Genomic DNA, 17214 nt, shown 5'->3' with positions numbered 1-17214 from the left:
TCACCAAAAAGTTTTGAACATTTCAAAATCCAGCGGTGAACAGAAAAAAGGTACGACTCTATGAGCGACTGAGGAGACCATACAGCCGACAGCCCGGCGACCATGTGGCGACACCCTAGCCGCCTGTAGTCGCCTAAAAAATCGCCTAAGTTGGACAGGCCCATTAAAACTGCAGTATCAGGCACAAAAGATAGATGGCATCCCTTCTATAAACCTTCACCTATCACAATGACAACAATGACCAGTGATCACCTCGTGCACTAGCACTATCCTACACAATAGGGACCATTTACAATTTTTTTTACCGAAGCCGATTAACCTGCAATCCTGTGCGTCTTTGGAGTGTGGGAGGAAACAGGATCACCTGGAGAAAACAGGGGGAACATGCAAACTCCGTACAGGCAGCACCCATAGTCAGGATCGAACCTGGGTCTATGGTGGTGTAAGGCAGCAACTTTACTGCTGCGCCACTGTGACACATTACATTTTCCAAACTGAGCACTAGATTAAAGTTTAAATAACCCAGGAACTAATTGACCTCGTAAATCAGACAAATATTATTGTGAAATTCAATCAATTGACAGTATATGCTCAATAAATTAGCCATGTTGGAATTATAACTGTAACTATATTTTAGAAGGAAGGATCCCAAAGAACTGCAGATGCTGGAATCCTGAGCAAAACACTAAGTGCTGGAGTAACTCAGCTGGTCAGGCAGCATCTGTGGAGGGAATGGACAGATGGTATTATGGGTCAGAATCCTTCTTCAGACACCAGCATTTTGTGTTTTTTTCTATTTTGTAAGGCTTTTTTGCACTGAGATACGGTATGGCAACATGCCATTTGGCCCATTGAGTTCACACTGACCATCTAACCCAATCATACTAGTTCCATGTTATCCAATTTTTGCATCCATTCCCTGCACATTAGGGGCAATTTACAGAGGCCAGATAGCCTACAAACCCATGCATCTTTGGGATATGGGAGGAAACCAGAGCATCTGGAGGAAATCCACGTGGGAAAAGGGACAAATGCAGGAATCTTGACAAAACACAAAGTGCTGGAGTAACTCAGCAGGTAAACTCCACAGAGACAGCACCTGAGGTCAGGATCGAACCTGGGTCTATGATGCTGTAAGCCAGCAGGTCCACCAGCTGCGCCACTGTGTACCCACAGATGTAACTCAACTGAACTGCTTCTATACTGTATGACTGATCCATCTGTGAACAGGAAAAACTTGGATGATCTCTCACTTGATAACACCATTTACAGAGTAGAGTCAGGCTACAGTCCACCAAGCCTCTGGGTTATCCATCATTTCATGAAATGTAAAATTATTCTCACAGCTCAACTCCACCTTCACTGTATCTGTATCTTTCACTTCAATGTTCTTTAAAGTATCCCACAATTTCTCACAGAGCTACCACACTCTATTCTCTTGGCCTGGTCTGAAGACGTTGTCCCTAGCTTATCATCTCTCTTCATCCATGAAGCATAATTTCATGGCTCCGATTTACTTGCACCACTGTTAGAGGAATTAGAGGCACACGGAACAGCAGGTACTGGAATCATGAACAAAACATAAAGTGCTGGAGGAACTCAGCGGGTCAGGCAGCATCTGTGGAGGGAAAATGAATGGGCGACATTTCAGGTCAGGGCCCTCCTGTAGTCTTTCCCTATGGTATCAAACTCTTGTTAATTTTGTGCTCATATGTGCGTGAAATAGAAACAGAAAGTGCTGAAAATAATCAACGGGTCCGGAAGCATCTGTGGTGAAAAACCTGTAAATATAACCCACTGAGTATTTTTAATACTTTCAGTCCATGGATCTGATTTCTGGCATCGCTTTGCTTTCAATTATTGCTTTTCAGTATATTTTCTGTTCTGGATATAGCCACAGAATCCCATTCCTGCTTATAGGATAAACTTTTCTTTACAATATTACCTTACCTACAGTACTTCCAGGTGCGGGAGAGGTTCACCAGCACCTCCTCCAACCTCATCTATTGCATCCACTGCTCTAGGTGTCAGCTGCTCTACATCGGTGAGATCAAGCGTCGGCTTGGCTTTTAAAAAAATTTCTTGCCGCTCGCTTCGCCCAACACCTCCGCTCGGTTCGCAATAACCAACCTGATCTCCCAGTGGCTCAGCACTTCAACTCCCCATCCCATTCCGAATCCGACCTTTCTGTCCTGAGCCTCCTCCATGGCCAGAGTGAGGCCCATCATAAATTGGAGGAGCAGCACCTCATATTTCGCTTGGGTAGTTTACACCCCAGCAAACATTGACTTCTCCAATTTTAGGTAGTCCCTGCTTTCTTCTTCTTTCCCCTCCCCTTCCCAGCTCTCCCACAGCCCACTGTCTCCGCCTCTTCCTTTCTTCTTCCTGCCCGCCCCCCACCCCCACATCAGTCTGAAGAAGGATCTCGACCCGGAACGTCGCCTATTTCCTTTGCTCCATAGATGCTGCCTTACCCACTGAGTTTCTCCAGCATTTTTGTTTACCTACAGTAAGTCTATGTGGCTGACTAGAATATACCCTATTAATCTGTTAACTGAAGTGTGATATTTGTACAGATTTATACAGTCATACCGCGTGGAAACAGGCCTTTCGGATCAACCTGCCCACTCCATCCAACGTCCCATCTATACTAGTCCCACCTGCCTGCATTTGGCGCATATCCCTCTAACCCTGTCCTATCCATATGCCTGTCTATATGTTTCTTAAACATTGTGATAGCATCTGCCTCAACAAAGTCCTAGTAATTTATCTTTACTTTGGTTGTACTGAACTAACGTACACAACTTAGAACTAGTGTGAACAGGAGATCGATGGTTGTCGTAGACTCGCTGAGCCAAAAAGGCCTGTTTCCATGCTGTATCACTAAACAAAAATAACAAAAAGGGACTTTGCGTTTATTAATCTGATTTTCAACATCCGGGGTATTATGTATTTGATGGGTTCCCTTTGTCTCTCTGTTCATCCACACCCTCCATTGCACATCCAATGGCTGTGTGCATCTAGGACATTTTGCCTCATGGTTCCCACAATAAACTTCACTTGCTACCTCGCTGGCCATTCCACTGTGCTGTCGTTGGCTTCGAAAAGGGGTGGCTCAGTAGAATTCCTGCTTTACAGTGTCAGAAACCCGGGTTCGATCCTGACTAGGGGTGCTGGCTGTACAGAGTTTGGATGTTCTCCATGTGACCGTGTGGGTTTTCTTCGGATGCTCTTGTTTTCCTCCCACACCCCAAAGATATACAGGTTTGTAATTTATTTGGCTTTGGTAAAATTGTAAATTGTCCCTAGAATCTAGGACAGTTGTTCTTAACCTTTTTGGCACCAGTACGCACCCAATGACTCCCCCCCCCCCCCATCGGAGGTCATGACCCCCAGGTTAAGAACCACTGATCTAGGATCATGCTGTATTGCGGGTGGACTCGGTGTACCAAAAGGCCTGTGTCCAAGCTGTGTCTAAAGTCTAAAGCCTCTGATACTGTATGCTTGTTCCTCCTACATTTCAGCTTTGTATCATCTGTTACTGCCAAGGCAAAGTGGACTTGAATGAATCTGTGGAACACAAACCTTTGATTCTCATCCAGCAGCATAGCACTTGATCCTTGGTCCCCACTTATTTTAATCAATATGCTTTCAGACAGTTAAACACGCGAGTCTTTAACAATAAATGATCTGGCCATTCTAAACATCCAACATTCCAAGGCTGTGTTGCATACCACGCAATTTACAGACTAAAGGCAGAGAGAGAATGGGTAGGACTTTGTGAAATAAGACTGTTTTCACATCAGTATTGTCAAATAGAAACACATTTTCAAATACTGTAAGTGGTCATAATAATGTACAGTGATGTACTGTAACATGGGGAATGGGCTAACAGTTTTCCATCTGCAACTTTGAGTTGCCTCTCAAGATCAAAAAGACTTTCACGGTACTTAAACCAGACTATTGTATCAATCCAGGAATATCAGCACTCAACTCCCTGTGGAAGTGTCAATGTGCATGTACAAGCTTTCTAAACCACCTTTTGCACTGGGGATGTGACATGCTCAATAGAATAAGCCACAAACCAATCACAGTTGGATGCTCTTAAAAATATATGGGCATAAAAAGAAGGGAACAAGATCATTCCTGGTTGTTTTTGTTCCGATTGACTGCCTGGGAATGGTCCAGGTGGCTGCCAATCTAAGGACATTTCCAACAATAATTGGCCTTTAATTGATCCTGGAATCATTTCCATGTTTTCCTCCTGGGAATAATGCAGATGATTAAAGAGGGGAGGAAATCAAAGAGGTCCTGGCCACATTCACTCAAACATCTATGAATCCATAGATGTTTAGACAAATGTGGCCAGAACCTGATTTATAGATTTATGGATTCAGTGATGATGTTGGTGGACTGGGAAATTGGATATGTTAGACCCTTGTCCAACAAAGGGTGCAGAGATCAACTCTATAACTATATACCAGTTAATTTCAATCTTTCAGCTGGGGATTGGGTGGATCAGGCGACGCTGGAGGCCCGACAGAGGTCAGACGAGCTCACGGATCAGACAGGGCCTGTAGTGGCATGGAGTGGTGGAGCAGCAGTGGAGGACACCGATAACATCGCCTAGCCAGGCCGACCCTTGACACACTGACCCAGCGCCAGCGCCAGGACAAGGCCAAGAGAAGACTCCATATTTTTAAGAACATTGAAACTTGAAGGACACAAGATAGCATTGGAAACTCGGCAAGTCTTTGTTAACTGTCTCAGTGTAATGTACCATTCGGTCCACCGAGTCCACGTCGACCAGCAATCTCTGCACACTAGCATTATCCGACACACTAGGGACAATGTACAATTTTTTTAATCAAAGCCAATTAACCTATAAAACTGCATGTCTTTGGGATGTGGGAGGACACAAGCCTGATTGGACTGATCCAGGATGGGGAGGAGTCTGCCTACAGACAGGAAGTGACACAGCTGGCGTCCTGGTGCCATCGCAACAACCTGGAGCTCAATGTTCTTAAGACAGTGGAATTGATTGTAGACTTTAGGAGAGCTCCCCCCACTCACCATCAACAACACCACAGTCACATCTGTGGAGTCATTTAAGTTCCTTGGAACCATCATTTCTAGGAACCTTAAAGGGCCTGTCCCACTTTCACAACCTAATTCACGACCTTTTTTACTCGTGAATATTTTTCATTAGGCTAGAAAAACGGCCCTGACCTACTTGATGCCACGAGTACCTACGACTAGATCATGACCTACCTATGACCTTGTGACGACCATGCTGCTAGTATGAGTCAAGGGCAAACTCGGCAAAGGTCGTGAATTAGGTCGTGAAAGTGGGACAGGCCCTTAAATGGGAGGCCACCATCGACTCCAACGTCAAAAAGGCCCAACTGAGAATGTACTTCCTGCGGCAGCTGAGAAAACACAATCTGCCGCAGGCAATGATGGTTTAGTTTTATACTGCCATCATAGAGTCTGTCCTCATCTTCTGCATCATGTGTATCATTATAAAATTTTATGCAGATTATCATCAGCTGTATCCCTAACGTTGGAGCAGTTACTCTTAAGTTAGTCATGCTTATGACACTGATTTCAGCACGAAGAGCACAGTCTTTACACAATCTCCATCTGGATCACTCGGTCATATCTGACAAGAGGGTAGCATTTTATGTGAATGAAAGCAGAACAGGCACGGTTGGGTACAAGTTGGAGTTGACAGCATACCCACCAGATCGGAGATTGGGGGTGTTTATTATGTAAAAAGGTACACTGTGGTTACTAAGAACCTATGAGATGAAGGAAAAGTATCTTCATAGTTATATAATAGTTTCACAAGAGATTGTTGGTGCAGACTATTTCAAGATGGATAGATGGATGAAAGCAGCTGAAAGTGGGAGTGAATACAAATAATTTCAAGTCTCACTCTACCAGGGTGGCTGGCTCCTCAGCAGCCAAAATAATGGATATTCCCCTTTGATCACTTTCTTGCAACAGCAGGAGGCTCAGATGAGCGCACTTTCGGAAGTTATAAAATATCGTTGAACATGTCTGGACGTTTGCAGATAGAATTCTGAACAGTGCTACATGAGCTATTGTCGAACTCAAAGGCAATTGGGACTGTGGTCCAATTACGGGTGATGTACATGTGTGTAAAGTTAGCATCACTTTGTTAATGCCCCATGTCTTTTCTACCATTTATGGTTTATCTATGTAGCGTTTTCACATAGATTGGTTTACTGCATGAAACCACAGAGCTTCGAAGGCTTCCCGCACTCATCACGAGACTTCGATATAAAATAGAAAGAGTAAATGGGAACTTACCGTTTGAAGTTTGATCTTTATTTTATGAGAAGTTGGACTGAGAGATTACGTGCCCTTGACTGCCAACCGTGAATCTCATAAAGATCATTCGGGAAGGCAAGCATTATTAATCTTTCTATAGTTTAATTTGGTGCAAGTGGTCTGTGGTTTCATACAGTTGCTTTGAAGATTGACTCGCATGCGGGCTGACGGGTTCTTCATGTAGTCTCTCACTCCAACTTCAAACGGTAAGTTCTCGTTTAATCTTTCTATTTTTGGCCGAAAGAGTTATAGTAATAGATCAGAAAATGGAGTTGAAGCCAAGCACAACTTTTGTCTTCTGTATATCTCTAGACTTTGTCCACCCATCAGCAAATTTAACCCTCCTCACCTGTATCTGCCTATCACTTGTCAGCCTTTGTCCTGCCCCTATGTCTCTTTTCCAGGTTTCTCTCTCTACGACAACCGGCTGCAGAAGGGTCCCGACCTGAAACGTCACCTATCCATGATCTCCAGAGATGCTACCTGACCCACTGAGTTACTCCAGCACTTTGTGGTCTCTGTTTAATTCATGCCTTCCTGGATAAGAAGCTCGTGTTCAAAACCTCTGCGTCACCACAGCCATTTGCATTTAATTACTGGTCTTCAAAAATAGACCTCATCATCACTGTCATTATTATTATAATCGTTATTTTAGTATTATTATTATTAGCATCAATAGGAGTAACCATAAAGGAGATATCGCAAGAGAGTAATGAGTCAAGTTAAGAGTGTCATATAGTCATAGTACCAAAATGGAACAATGGAATTCTTCCTTGAAGCAGCAAAACAGATATGTAAACATAGTACTCTGTAAAACCCAAACTGAACAACAAGAAAAAGTTTGGTATATATATAAAAACACAAACAGACAAACAAATAGACAATAAAAGTGCAAAAATAACATCTCCCAGTCTAGATAGTTCAGAGCCTATTTGGAGTTTGATGTGTTCAATAGCCTGGTGGTTGTAGGGAAGAAGCTGCTCCTAAACCTGGACATTACAGTTTTCAGGCTGATGATGTTATGATTTAGTTGACAATGTTCTTTTAGATACTTTGGAGGCAAATTTTATCTTTGGTTGTCAGCGCGGAACATGACGTGAGAACAGTGAGGAGGTGTCTGAGATCGAGAAACAAGAGCCAGAGATGGTGGCTTGGTGTTCATCTGTGAGGACATGGTCAAGGGGTAGATGTGAGGAGGTGTTTGAGAGCTGACTTCATCATGATAAAGGTCAGCGCACCAGAATACAACAGCACCTCTCTTGTCAGTGGGTTTAATAACAATGTTGGGATTGCTGTTGAGTGAGAGGAGGGCTGTGTGATCGGAGGACGTTGGGATTAGAGTGCGTAAGGGGAGTTGAGAAGGCTAGATAGTTGACGTCACAGCATCAGTCCGAAGAAGGGTCCCGACCCGAAACCTCATCTAACAATGTTCTCCAGGGATGCTGCCCGACCTGCTGAGTTACTCTTAGCATTTTGTTTCTTTTATTAGAAGCAAGATGTAGTTTAGTCCACACAGCCTCTTGAGTGTGCTTCAGGATTCAATTATAGAGTGGCAAAGTGGCACAGCAATAGAGTTGCTGTCTAACAGCGCCAGAGATCCAGTTTCAATCCTGACTTTGGATGCTGTCTGTATGGAGCTTGTACATTCTCCCTGTGACTGTGTGGGTTTTCTCCGGGTGCTTCAGTTTCCTCCCACGCTCCAAAGACATACTAATTGGCTTCTGTACATTTTAAACTGTCCCTAGTATGATAGTGCTAGTGTACGGGATAATCGTTGGTCGGCATGGACTTGTTGGGCCGAAGGGCCTGTTTCCACACCGTATCTCTAAAGTCTACAGAGAATACTGGACCTGATCTTGGTCTCAACTACACTTTTCCCCTCGTGGTCCACATGTCTGTCTCAGTCTGCGATATAATTAATGATTCTTTGAGCAAAGATCTCTGTGGTGGAGTATTTCAAGGATCCCAGGGCTCTCTGAGAGAAGGTTTCTGACACATTTCCATCTTAAGCTATTCTGAAATTCTGCCCCTGAGTCTGGGACTTCCCAAGAGGGGAAACAACTTCTCATCGTCAACTCTTTCAGTCCCCTAGGGTGTTGTTTGTACTCAGTCTCAGGTCTGTACATTTGCATCTTTGGTAAGAATCAGTGCTTTTGATGTAGACAAAAAGATGTCGGTATGTATAACATTCCCTGCTGTTAGTGTCTATGACAGATTATCACCCCACAGCTACTAAAGCTGTTTAAGGTTGAAGAAAGGAATTATAGGTGCTGGTTTAGAGAAAAAGGGGCTGGCGTAACTTAAATAGACAGTCAGCAACTCTGGCGAACACTGAGAGATGACGTTTCGGGTCGGGAAGAAGGGTCCCCATCTGACACATTGCCTAACCAAGTTCTCCAGAGAAGCTGTGTGACCCATGGAGTTCCTCAAGCAATTTGAATCTTCTTTAAGCTGTTTAAGGGCCTTACCACCAAATTGCATGAATACAATTTATCTTTTTAAATTTTAGTAATCTTTTCATGATATTAAAAATTCAAAAAATGTGAAATTCTACTTTTTAACTTTATAGAGGTATTGCTACGTACCATCACAAAACAAAGTACTCGTATGAAATGTTTGGAAGTGGATACAATGAATAGCCAGTGCTCTGGGTAATATTCACTGTTAATATAACCGATGAGAAATATTTTTCCTCTCAAATCCCATGCTTCCACGATGGTGCAGCAGTAAGTGCCGCTACATAACTGCTCCAGCTACCGGGAGACATGAGGAATGCAGACACTGGACTCTGGCGTGGAAGACATAGTTCTGGACTACCTCAATGGGTCAGTTTAGTTTAGTTTAGTTACTGTCACGTGTATCGAGGTACAGTGAAAAGCTTTGTGTTATGTGCTATACCAGTCAGCGAAAACACTATATATGATTACAATCAAGCCGTCCACAATGAACATATACAGTATGAAGGAAAAAATATTTTGTACAAGATAAATTCCAATTAAAGATAGTCTGAGGGTCTCCAGTGAGGTAGATGGTAGGTCAAAACTGCTCTCCAGTGGTGATAGGATGGTTCAGTTGCAGGATAACAGCTGGGAAGAAACTATCCCTGAATCTGGAGGTGTGTGTTTTCACACTTCTGTACCTTTTCCCAGATCAGACAGCATCTCTGGAGAACATGGATAAGTGATGATTTGGGTCAGGACACCCCCCTACATATCCATATGCCCATCTAAAAGTGTTTGAAATGCCCCCTTGTATCTGCCATCACCACCACCCATGAGTCTGAGATTTCCCTAGAGGTGAACTAATTCAAAAACCTCTTTTGTATGGTTCATACTCAGTCTTGAAATCTGGACATTTGCATTTTTGGTATGAAACATTACTTTATTTTGTGGATAAAAAGGTGCCGGTGTGCATATAGTTTCTTGCCAATGTTGTCTGTGGCACTTTGGGTTTAATCCTAACCTAGAGAACAGTGGTGCAGCGGTAGAGTTGCTGCCTCACAACGCCAGAGATCCGGGTTCGATCCTGACCTCGGGTGCTGTCTACACAGAGATTTTACGCTCTCTATGTGACCGCGTGGGTTTTCTCCGGGTGCTCCGGTTTCCTCGCACACTCCGAACTTGTGCTGGTGGGTTAATTGGCTGCTGGAAATTACCCCAAGTGGAGGTGGCGACAGGAGAATTAGTTGGAGTTGGTCGGCAGGCAAAAGAGAATAGATTGTAAAGCAAACAATTGGGAAATGATTCCGAAGGCCAGTATGGTCCTGATGGGCAGACTGGCCTCTTTTGGCATCATAAACACGTAACTATAAAATATAAATAAAAGCAACAAGCCTGCCCAATGCACAACACAGCAGATAGTGTCTCGTAACAAGAATAAGCAAGTGGTTTGAATTGCCAATAGGACTGGATCAATTTACAGGATATTTAATGTCTTGTCACATTAGCACTCAGCCCAAGCCACTTGAAATACTTGTGAGTTTATTTATAGGGGCCCTGAAGATGATTATTTTTATATTCATTACAGCTCGTTTAAGGAGAACAACAAAATTGGTTTGAAGTAGGTTGAGGTTGGTGTATAAATATGCTGAAATGGTGTTACTCGAAACAAAGCACAAATTGTACTGAATCGAATTAGCTAATTTATGAGGAGCAGAGAACATTTGCCCTCTGGGCAATAAGGGGTAGATTGCAGTATCATGCTTGTTATAATCCTTACCTGAACAGCTGATGGAACATAAATCTCCCCCATCTCCTTCCCACCATAACCAATATTTCATTTATCGATCATCAATAGAGAACACTGCCACATAAAAGTAAACTTACTTCACAGCGATGGGTCGAATCTTTGTTTTTTCTGCCTGCAAGTACAAATAACACCATTAGCCAGAGAAAAAAGAACTACATGGGTTTGTTGTAACTTCTTTGAATAATTTAGTGCTTCAGTATTTGGAAACTAGAACAATATGTTTTTTGAGCACAGAATAATCTGATAAAGCATGACATTTCACAACATCTATTGTCTTTTATCCAACAAATATCCCAGGTACTAACGCAAAAATCAATGCTGATTCCTCTATGTAACACCAAGAATACACTGCATAGTCCGAGGTGGTTTCTTCTCTAAAGGAAGGAACTGCTGATGCGGGTTTATACCAAAGATAGATACAAAATGCTGGTGTAATTCAGCAGGACACGCATCATCTCGTAAAGTCATAAGGTCACATGGTCATGTGATAGGAGCAGAATTAGGCTGTTTGGCCCATCTAATTCATCGCCATTCAACCATTCTGATGAAGGGTTTCGGCCTGAAACGTTGCCTATTTCCTTCACTCCATAGATGCTGCCGCACCCGCTGAGTTTCTCCAGCACTTTTGTCTACCATCAATTTTCCAGCATCTGCAGTTCCTTCTTGGCCATCCAATGATGGCTGATCGATCTCTCTCTGCTGACCTCATTCTCCTGCCTTCTCCCCATAAACCGTGACATCCGTGCTAATCAGGAATCTCTGGATAAAAAGAATAGGTGGCGTTTTGGGTTGGAGCCCTTCTTCAGAGTGAAAGTAGAGGTGGGGGGGATTAAACTGGAGGCGAGAAAAGGCCAGAACAAATCAGGGCTGACCTCAGTAAGGATGGAGCTCATAATGGGCTATTGTTGGCTGGAAAAGACGTGCTAACAAGAGGGATACAAAGATGCGAACAGTGGAACTGGTAGGACGACTGGGGTGGGGAAAAAGGAAGAGCGAGGGGAAGGGAAGGAATGCACGAGTTACTTGAAATTAGAGAAATGAACATTCATACCATTGGGTTATAAGCTACCCAAGAAGAAGTGCTTCTTCTAGATGGGAAGTCAAATTAAAGTGCTGTCTGACCACCTGAGTGTGAAAGATCCTTGGGTCTGTTTCGAAGAGTTATCCCCAGAAGCCTGACCACTATTCCCCCTTCAATCCATACCGTTGAAGCAGGTTATGTTCATAGAACATAGAGAACCACACAGGATCTGGCACCTTTAGCCAACAATCACTGGGATGAACATGATTCCATGATAATCCAATTCAAAGAGATTCTAATCTCATCTGTCTCATGGTCGACACAGATATCATAGGTCGAAGGGCCTCTTCCTGTACTGTTTGACGTTCTATGTTCTAATCTGCCAATCTTCAGGATGCAGGTGGAATCTGGATCACCTGTGTGATCACAGAGAGAACGTGCAAACTCCGCACGGATACCAGCGAAGGTCATATTTAAAACAAACTCAGGTCACTGGAACTGTGAGGTGATAGAACAGGAAGACCCAGAGAGGCAGTGGACCTTTGTTCCAATGGCCCATTCAAAGAAGCACAATCAGCGTCACAACATAGAGCATAGAAGAGTACAGCACAGGAACAGGTCCCTCTGCCTGGACAAAGCAGAACAACATTGCAATCCCACTGCATTGTCTCTGGATGACAAGATTTATACCCTCAATATAATCGCCGCCGCCATTAATGGCTTGTAACTTGCATGATGAGGACTCTACTAATTGTACTAATTAATAGTCCGGACATGACGAACAACATCAAAGTACTGAGGTTAGGGCCTTGTTCTTTTAGGTAACACTCCGTTCCATTTTTATATTTTTACATTATTGCAAAGCTAGTTTAATTTATTTTGTGTTTTCTTTTTTTCCTCTGTCATTCCTTCTTCTTATTTCTCTTTCTGCCTCAAATAGAACATCAAACAGTACAGCGGAGGACCAGAGCCCTTGGCCCACAATGTTCATGTTGCACATGATGCCAAGTAATCTAATCTCCTCTGCCTGCACATAATCCAAATTTTATTTCCTGCATATCCATGTGCCTATCGAAAGGCCTCTTAAATGCCACCTTCCTCCACCACCAGCCCTTCTTCTATATGGCCACACAAGATGAAGCATTGTTGAATTGGCTTACCAGTCACATTCGTGGAACAGCAGTCAACTTAGCCTTCTATTCCTTTGGCACTCAGGTTTTCTTTCATGAGTCCCTCCTATTTGCCCCAATAACTCTGGAGGAGTGCATTCACACGCTCTCATCACCTTCTGGGTAAAGGCATTACTTTGGAATTCCCAATTTGTTAACGCCTCCGTCATTACTGACACCGAGAACAGAGAGGGACCATTGGCGCTATGATGAGTACTTTGCTACTCTGTCGGCACCAGATATGTGGCGACTCTTTGCCTACTTTGTGCACTGTCGGCAAAAACAAGAATTTCACTGTACCTCATTGGCCTGGACATTGTTGACAATGTTGACGGTTTCAAATAGAAATGCTTGTCTGTTTCAACAATGTTAAGTCAAGGACTTACACATGAGAGCTGTCAGAGTCAAATATCTAGGATGAAGAGGGGTCTTGAACGAAACATCACCTTTTCCTTTTCGCCAGAGATGCTGCCTGACCCGCTGAGTTACTCCAGCACGTTGTGTATCTTCAACCAGCATCAGCAGTTCCTTCCTACACACTAGGACACACTGACTGACTGACTATGTCAAATCCCTCACTTTGTCTAATACCGGACATTGATTTGAGTTAGACTTTACTACAGACCCGAAACATCATCTAGGATACATTGAAGAAGGGTCTTAACCCGAAACATCACCTATTCCTTTTCTCCAGAGATGCTGCCTGACCTACTGATTTACACATTTTGTGTCTTTTAGTTGTAAACCAGCATTGGCAATCCCTTGTTTCTACAAACTATTCTGGGTGGCCGGCTCTAGTAATGTGGTCCCATTACAACGAGAATATTTCTGGAATCACTGACATGAACTACTTGTTGCCTGAAGAACGATTTTGAAATTCATTGGAGAATTTTTCAAGTGCAGTTCTAGTGAGTCAGAAACCCTGTGCTCTGTGTGGGTACATCTGTCAGAGATTGTGCATGATGTTCTCTTGAATTTAACCCCGGGCATTAGATCTTTCCGTTCTGATACAAGACAAGAGGATGGCTTTGCTGAACACAAGATATGAAAGAGATTATCTTAACAGCTCAGAAATGCTGTAAAAATAACTGTGTTCAAGTCATTTGCCAATGTTAGTTTGTTTAAAAACCCCAGCAATTTGCAATGAGGAAGACTGAAAGGTTGAGTTCCTATTCTCCGCAAACAGTGCACAGTGAGTGAAACAATGCCGTTGGTTTAGACAGAACAACATTGCAACATCTCACTGAAACATCTCTTGATGATGAGATTTATACCCTCAATATAATCACTTCTGCTATTGGGGGCTTGTAACCTCTATGATGAGGACTCTACCAATTGTACTAATTAATAGTCCACACATGAGGTTAGGGCCATGTACTCTCAAGCAGTACACTGTTCCAAATATTTTTAATATTATTACAAAGCTAGTTTAATTTACCTTTCTTTTTCTTCTCTATTTTCCCTCTCTTTATTTCTCTTTCTGCCTCAAATTGAATATAGAACAGTACAGCAGAGTAACAGGCCCCTCGGCCCACCATGTGTGTGCTGAACATGATGCCAAGTAAACTAATCTCCCCTGTCTGTACTTGGTCCATATCCCTCCATTACCTGCATATCCACTTGCTTATCCAGTAGCCTCTTAAACACCACTATCTTATCTGTCTCCACAACCACACCCCTGGCAGCGCGTTCCAGGCACTCACCGTGCTTTGCATAAAATATTTCAGCATAGTTTATAAGTCATAGAAGCCATTCATTAAGCCATGCCATTAAGCCATTTGGCAGACTGAGTCTACGCCATTCAATCATGGCCAATCTCTTCCCCCTTCAATCCTACTCTCCTGCCTTCTCCCCATAAGCTTTGACACCCTTACTAATCAAGAACCTATCAATCTCTGTTTTAAAAATACTCAATGGCCTCCACAGTTGTCTGTGGCACTGAATTCACCACTTTCTGACGAAATAAATTTTCCTTATCTCCTTTCTAAAGGCACGTTCTTTTATTCCGAGACTGTTCCCTATAGTCCTAGACCCTCCAATTACACTGATCTTCACCGTCGCACCTCTCGTTTCCTGTCAATCTTTCACTTTATTGGCTCGGGAAATTTTACAACAGATTATTTTATTCACCTATGGAAGACAGCGAACACTGAAGGCAAACATTGCTGAAGTAAAACATTGGGCTGGCTAGATCTTTATTCCTTGGAGCGCAATCATCTGAGGGGTGATTGTATAGAGGTGTACAAAGTCATGAAGGGAATAGATGGGATGAATGCACAGAGTCTTTGACCAAGAGTAAGGGAATGAAGAACCAAAGGGCATAGTTTATGGTAAGAGGGACAACATTCGAATTTCACTCAAAGGGTGGTGGGTATCTGGAATGAACTGGCAGAGGAGATAATTGAGGCAGGTATTATAACAGCATTTAAAAGACATTTGGATGGATACATGGATAGGAAAGGTTTAGAGGGATGTGGGCCAAATGGTACTAGCTTACATGGGACATCTTGATCGGCATGGAAGTTGATGGGCAGCACAGTGGCACAGTGGTAGAGATGCTGCCTTACAGCACCAGAGACCCAGGCTCGATCTGACTACTGGTGCTGTCTGTGTAGAGTTTGCATGGTCTCCCCATGACTGCGTGTGTTTCCCCCAGGTCCTCTGGTTTCCTCCCACAACCCAAAGACATAGAGGTTTGTAGGTTAATTAGCTTTGGTAAAAAAAATTGTCAAATGTCCATAGTTTGTAGGATGGTGCCAGTGTATGGGGAGCGCTGGTCAGCGAGGACCTGGTCGGCCAAAGGGCCTGTTTATGTGCTGTATCTCTAAACTAAACTAAACTAAAGTTAGGTTGAAGGACCAGTTACCATGTTGTATGACTCTACAATTCTATTTATACACAATCTGCGTTGGTGTAAAGGCCAATTCTAGTAACATCCAAAATAGTCATAAATATAACTGGTACTGTTCGGTGGTTAATTGGTCTGGAACAATTTTTTCTAAAAAATATATCAACATCCAACTGCAAACCTTTGCATCAGAAAGCTCCAAACAATCCCCTTTCCCTGTTACTGACTTATTCACCAATGCTGTTCTCCTGAAGTGATCTTGCCTTGAAGGCATGGCACACACACACAGAAGAACGATCACTTAACTGTGATGTCCTCGCTGTGTGACCAGTGGCAACAATTTGAGCTGGCCAGCCTTGGCACTGTTGATGTCACAGCGTTATTAAGAAACAAAAATCTGAGGGAGGCATGTTGGCCCAGCAGTAGAGTTGCTGCCTTACAGAGCCAGAGACCCGGGTTCAATCCTGATTACAGGCGCTGTCTGTAGGGTACGTACGTTTTCCTTGTGACCACGTGGGTTTTCTCCGGGTGCTTCGGTTTTCTCCCACACTCTAAAGACATGCTGGTTTGTTGTTAATTGGCTTTGGTTGTAAATTGGCTCAAGTGCGTTTTAATAGTGCTAGTTCACGGGGTGATTGCTGGTCGGTGCAATTCGGTGGGCTAAAGGGCCTGTTTGCGCCCTGTATCTCTAAACTAAACGATACCGTCAGGATTTGGAAGCTCTTTCCGCTTGCACTGTGCAATGGCGAAAACAAACAGGAATTGTTTCAATAACCAAATCTTCAGGTCCCTTCCTGATTATGCAACCTCTGCTGCCTCAGACATGGACCATGGTTCCAGTTTATTGCAGTGCCCATTGATCTGTGTACAGCCCATTTATCATTCATGAAAGAACTCGGTGATCTTCACAGTATATTATATGAAACAACTCATATCATCTGTCAACTGCAGTCTCATTTCTGTTTTCAGCTCCATAGGGATTTTGTCTTTTCAATCCTTCTTGAATTAAAATGTTGCTAAGCAACACAGCCAGGAGACATGCTGGCTCAATGCTTCCAGAAATGCAGTCTATCAAATCATTTTAACTGCCTGCTATACTACTGAATTCTGAAAGCACTGTTTATTTCATGAAACTGCCATACCACTGGATAAGATTCACACAGTAGTTTACCTAGGTCCAATTAACCTGTCACATTTTAGACTTTTTGGAAGACCAACATCAAGGGACATCCTGCTAGTAAATGCAGTTCAAGGTTGCTTAACCATTGCCTTTATTCAATCCTCACTCAGTTTTGCACTGTAACGATTATCCTTTGATCACTAAATCTAATCCATCAGCTGCAAAAAAAACCTCTACAATCATCTTCACCATTATCAGCCCAAGTCAAATCTTCAATCAAGGCCTACGTCTCATTTATTGCGTCAAAAACGTTTGTGCCTTTTCTTGTGTCAGTGGCGATTACAAACTGCTAAGTCTCTTGCAGGGCCTAAAGTCACTGTTGTAATCCGTCGTATGAGCAAGTTATGGGAACAATGGAAAATAAAATCAAAGCCTCTTGTTCCTAGCCCAT

The 17214-nt window shown here is 43.1% G+C and overlaps 1 protein-coding gene across 4 annotated transcripts in view; it reads right to left on the bottom strand.

The window, feature by feature from the left end:
• Positions 1 to 17214, bottom strand: part of aff2 (AF4/FMR2 family, member 2) — a 452626-nt gene that overhangs the window by 89849 nt on the left and 345563 nt on the right. For all 4 annotated transcript variants that reach the window (XM_055643996.1, XM_055643998.1, XM_055643997.1 and 1 more), the window contains one exon: positions 10683 to 10717. In XM_055643996.1, the coding sequence (XP_055499971.1) occupies positions 10683 to 10717 (35 nt within the window). The remainder of the gene's footprint in view (positions 1 to 10682; positions 10718 to 17214) is intronic.

This window comes from Leucoraja erinacea, chromosome 12, assembly GCF_028641065.1.
Source record: "Leucoraja erinacea ecotype New England chromosome 12, Leri_hhj_1, whole genome shotgun sequence".
Taxonomy (NCBI): domain Eukaryota; kingdom Metazoa; phylum Chordata; class Chondrichthyes; order Rajiformes; family Rajidae; genus Leucoraja; species Leucoraja erinaceus.
The sequence above is the reverse complement of the archived record's forward strand: the minus strand, read 5'-3'. Positions and strand labels throughout refer to the sequence as shown.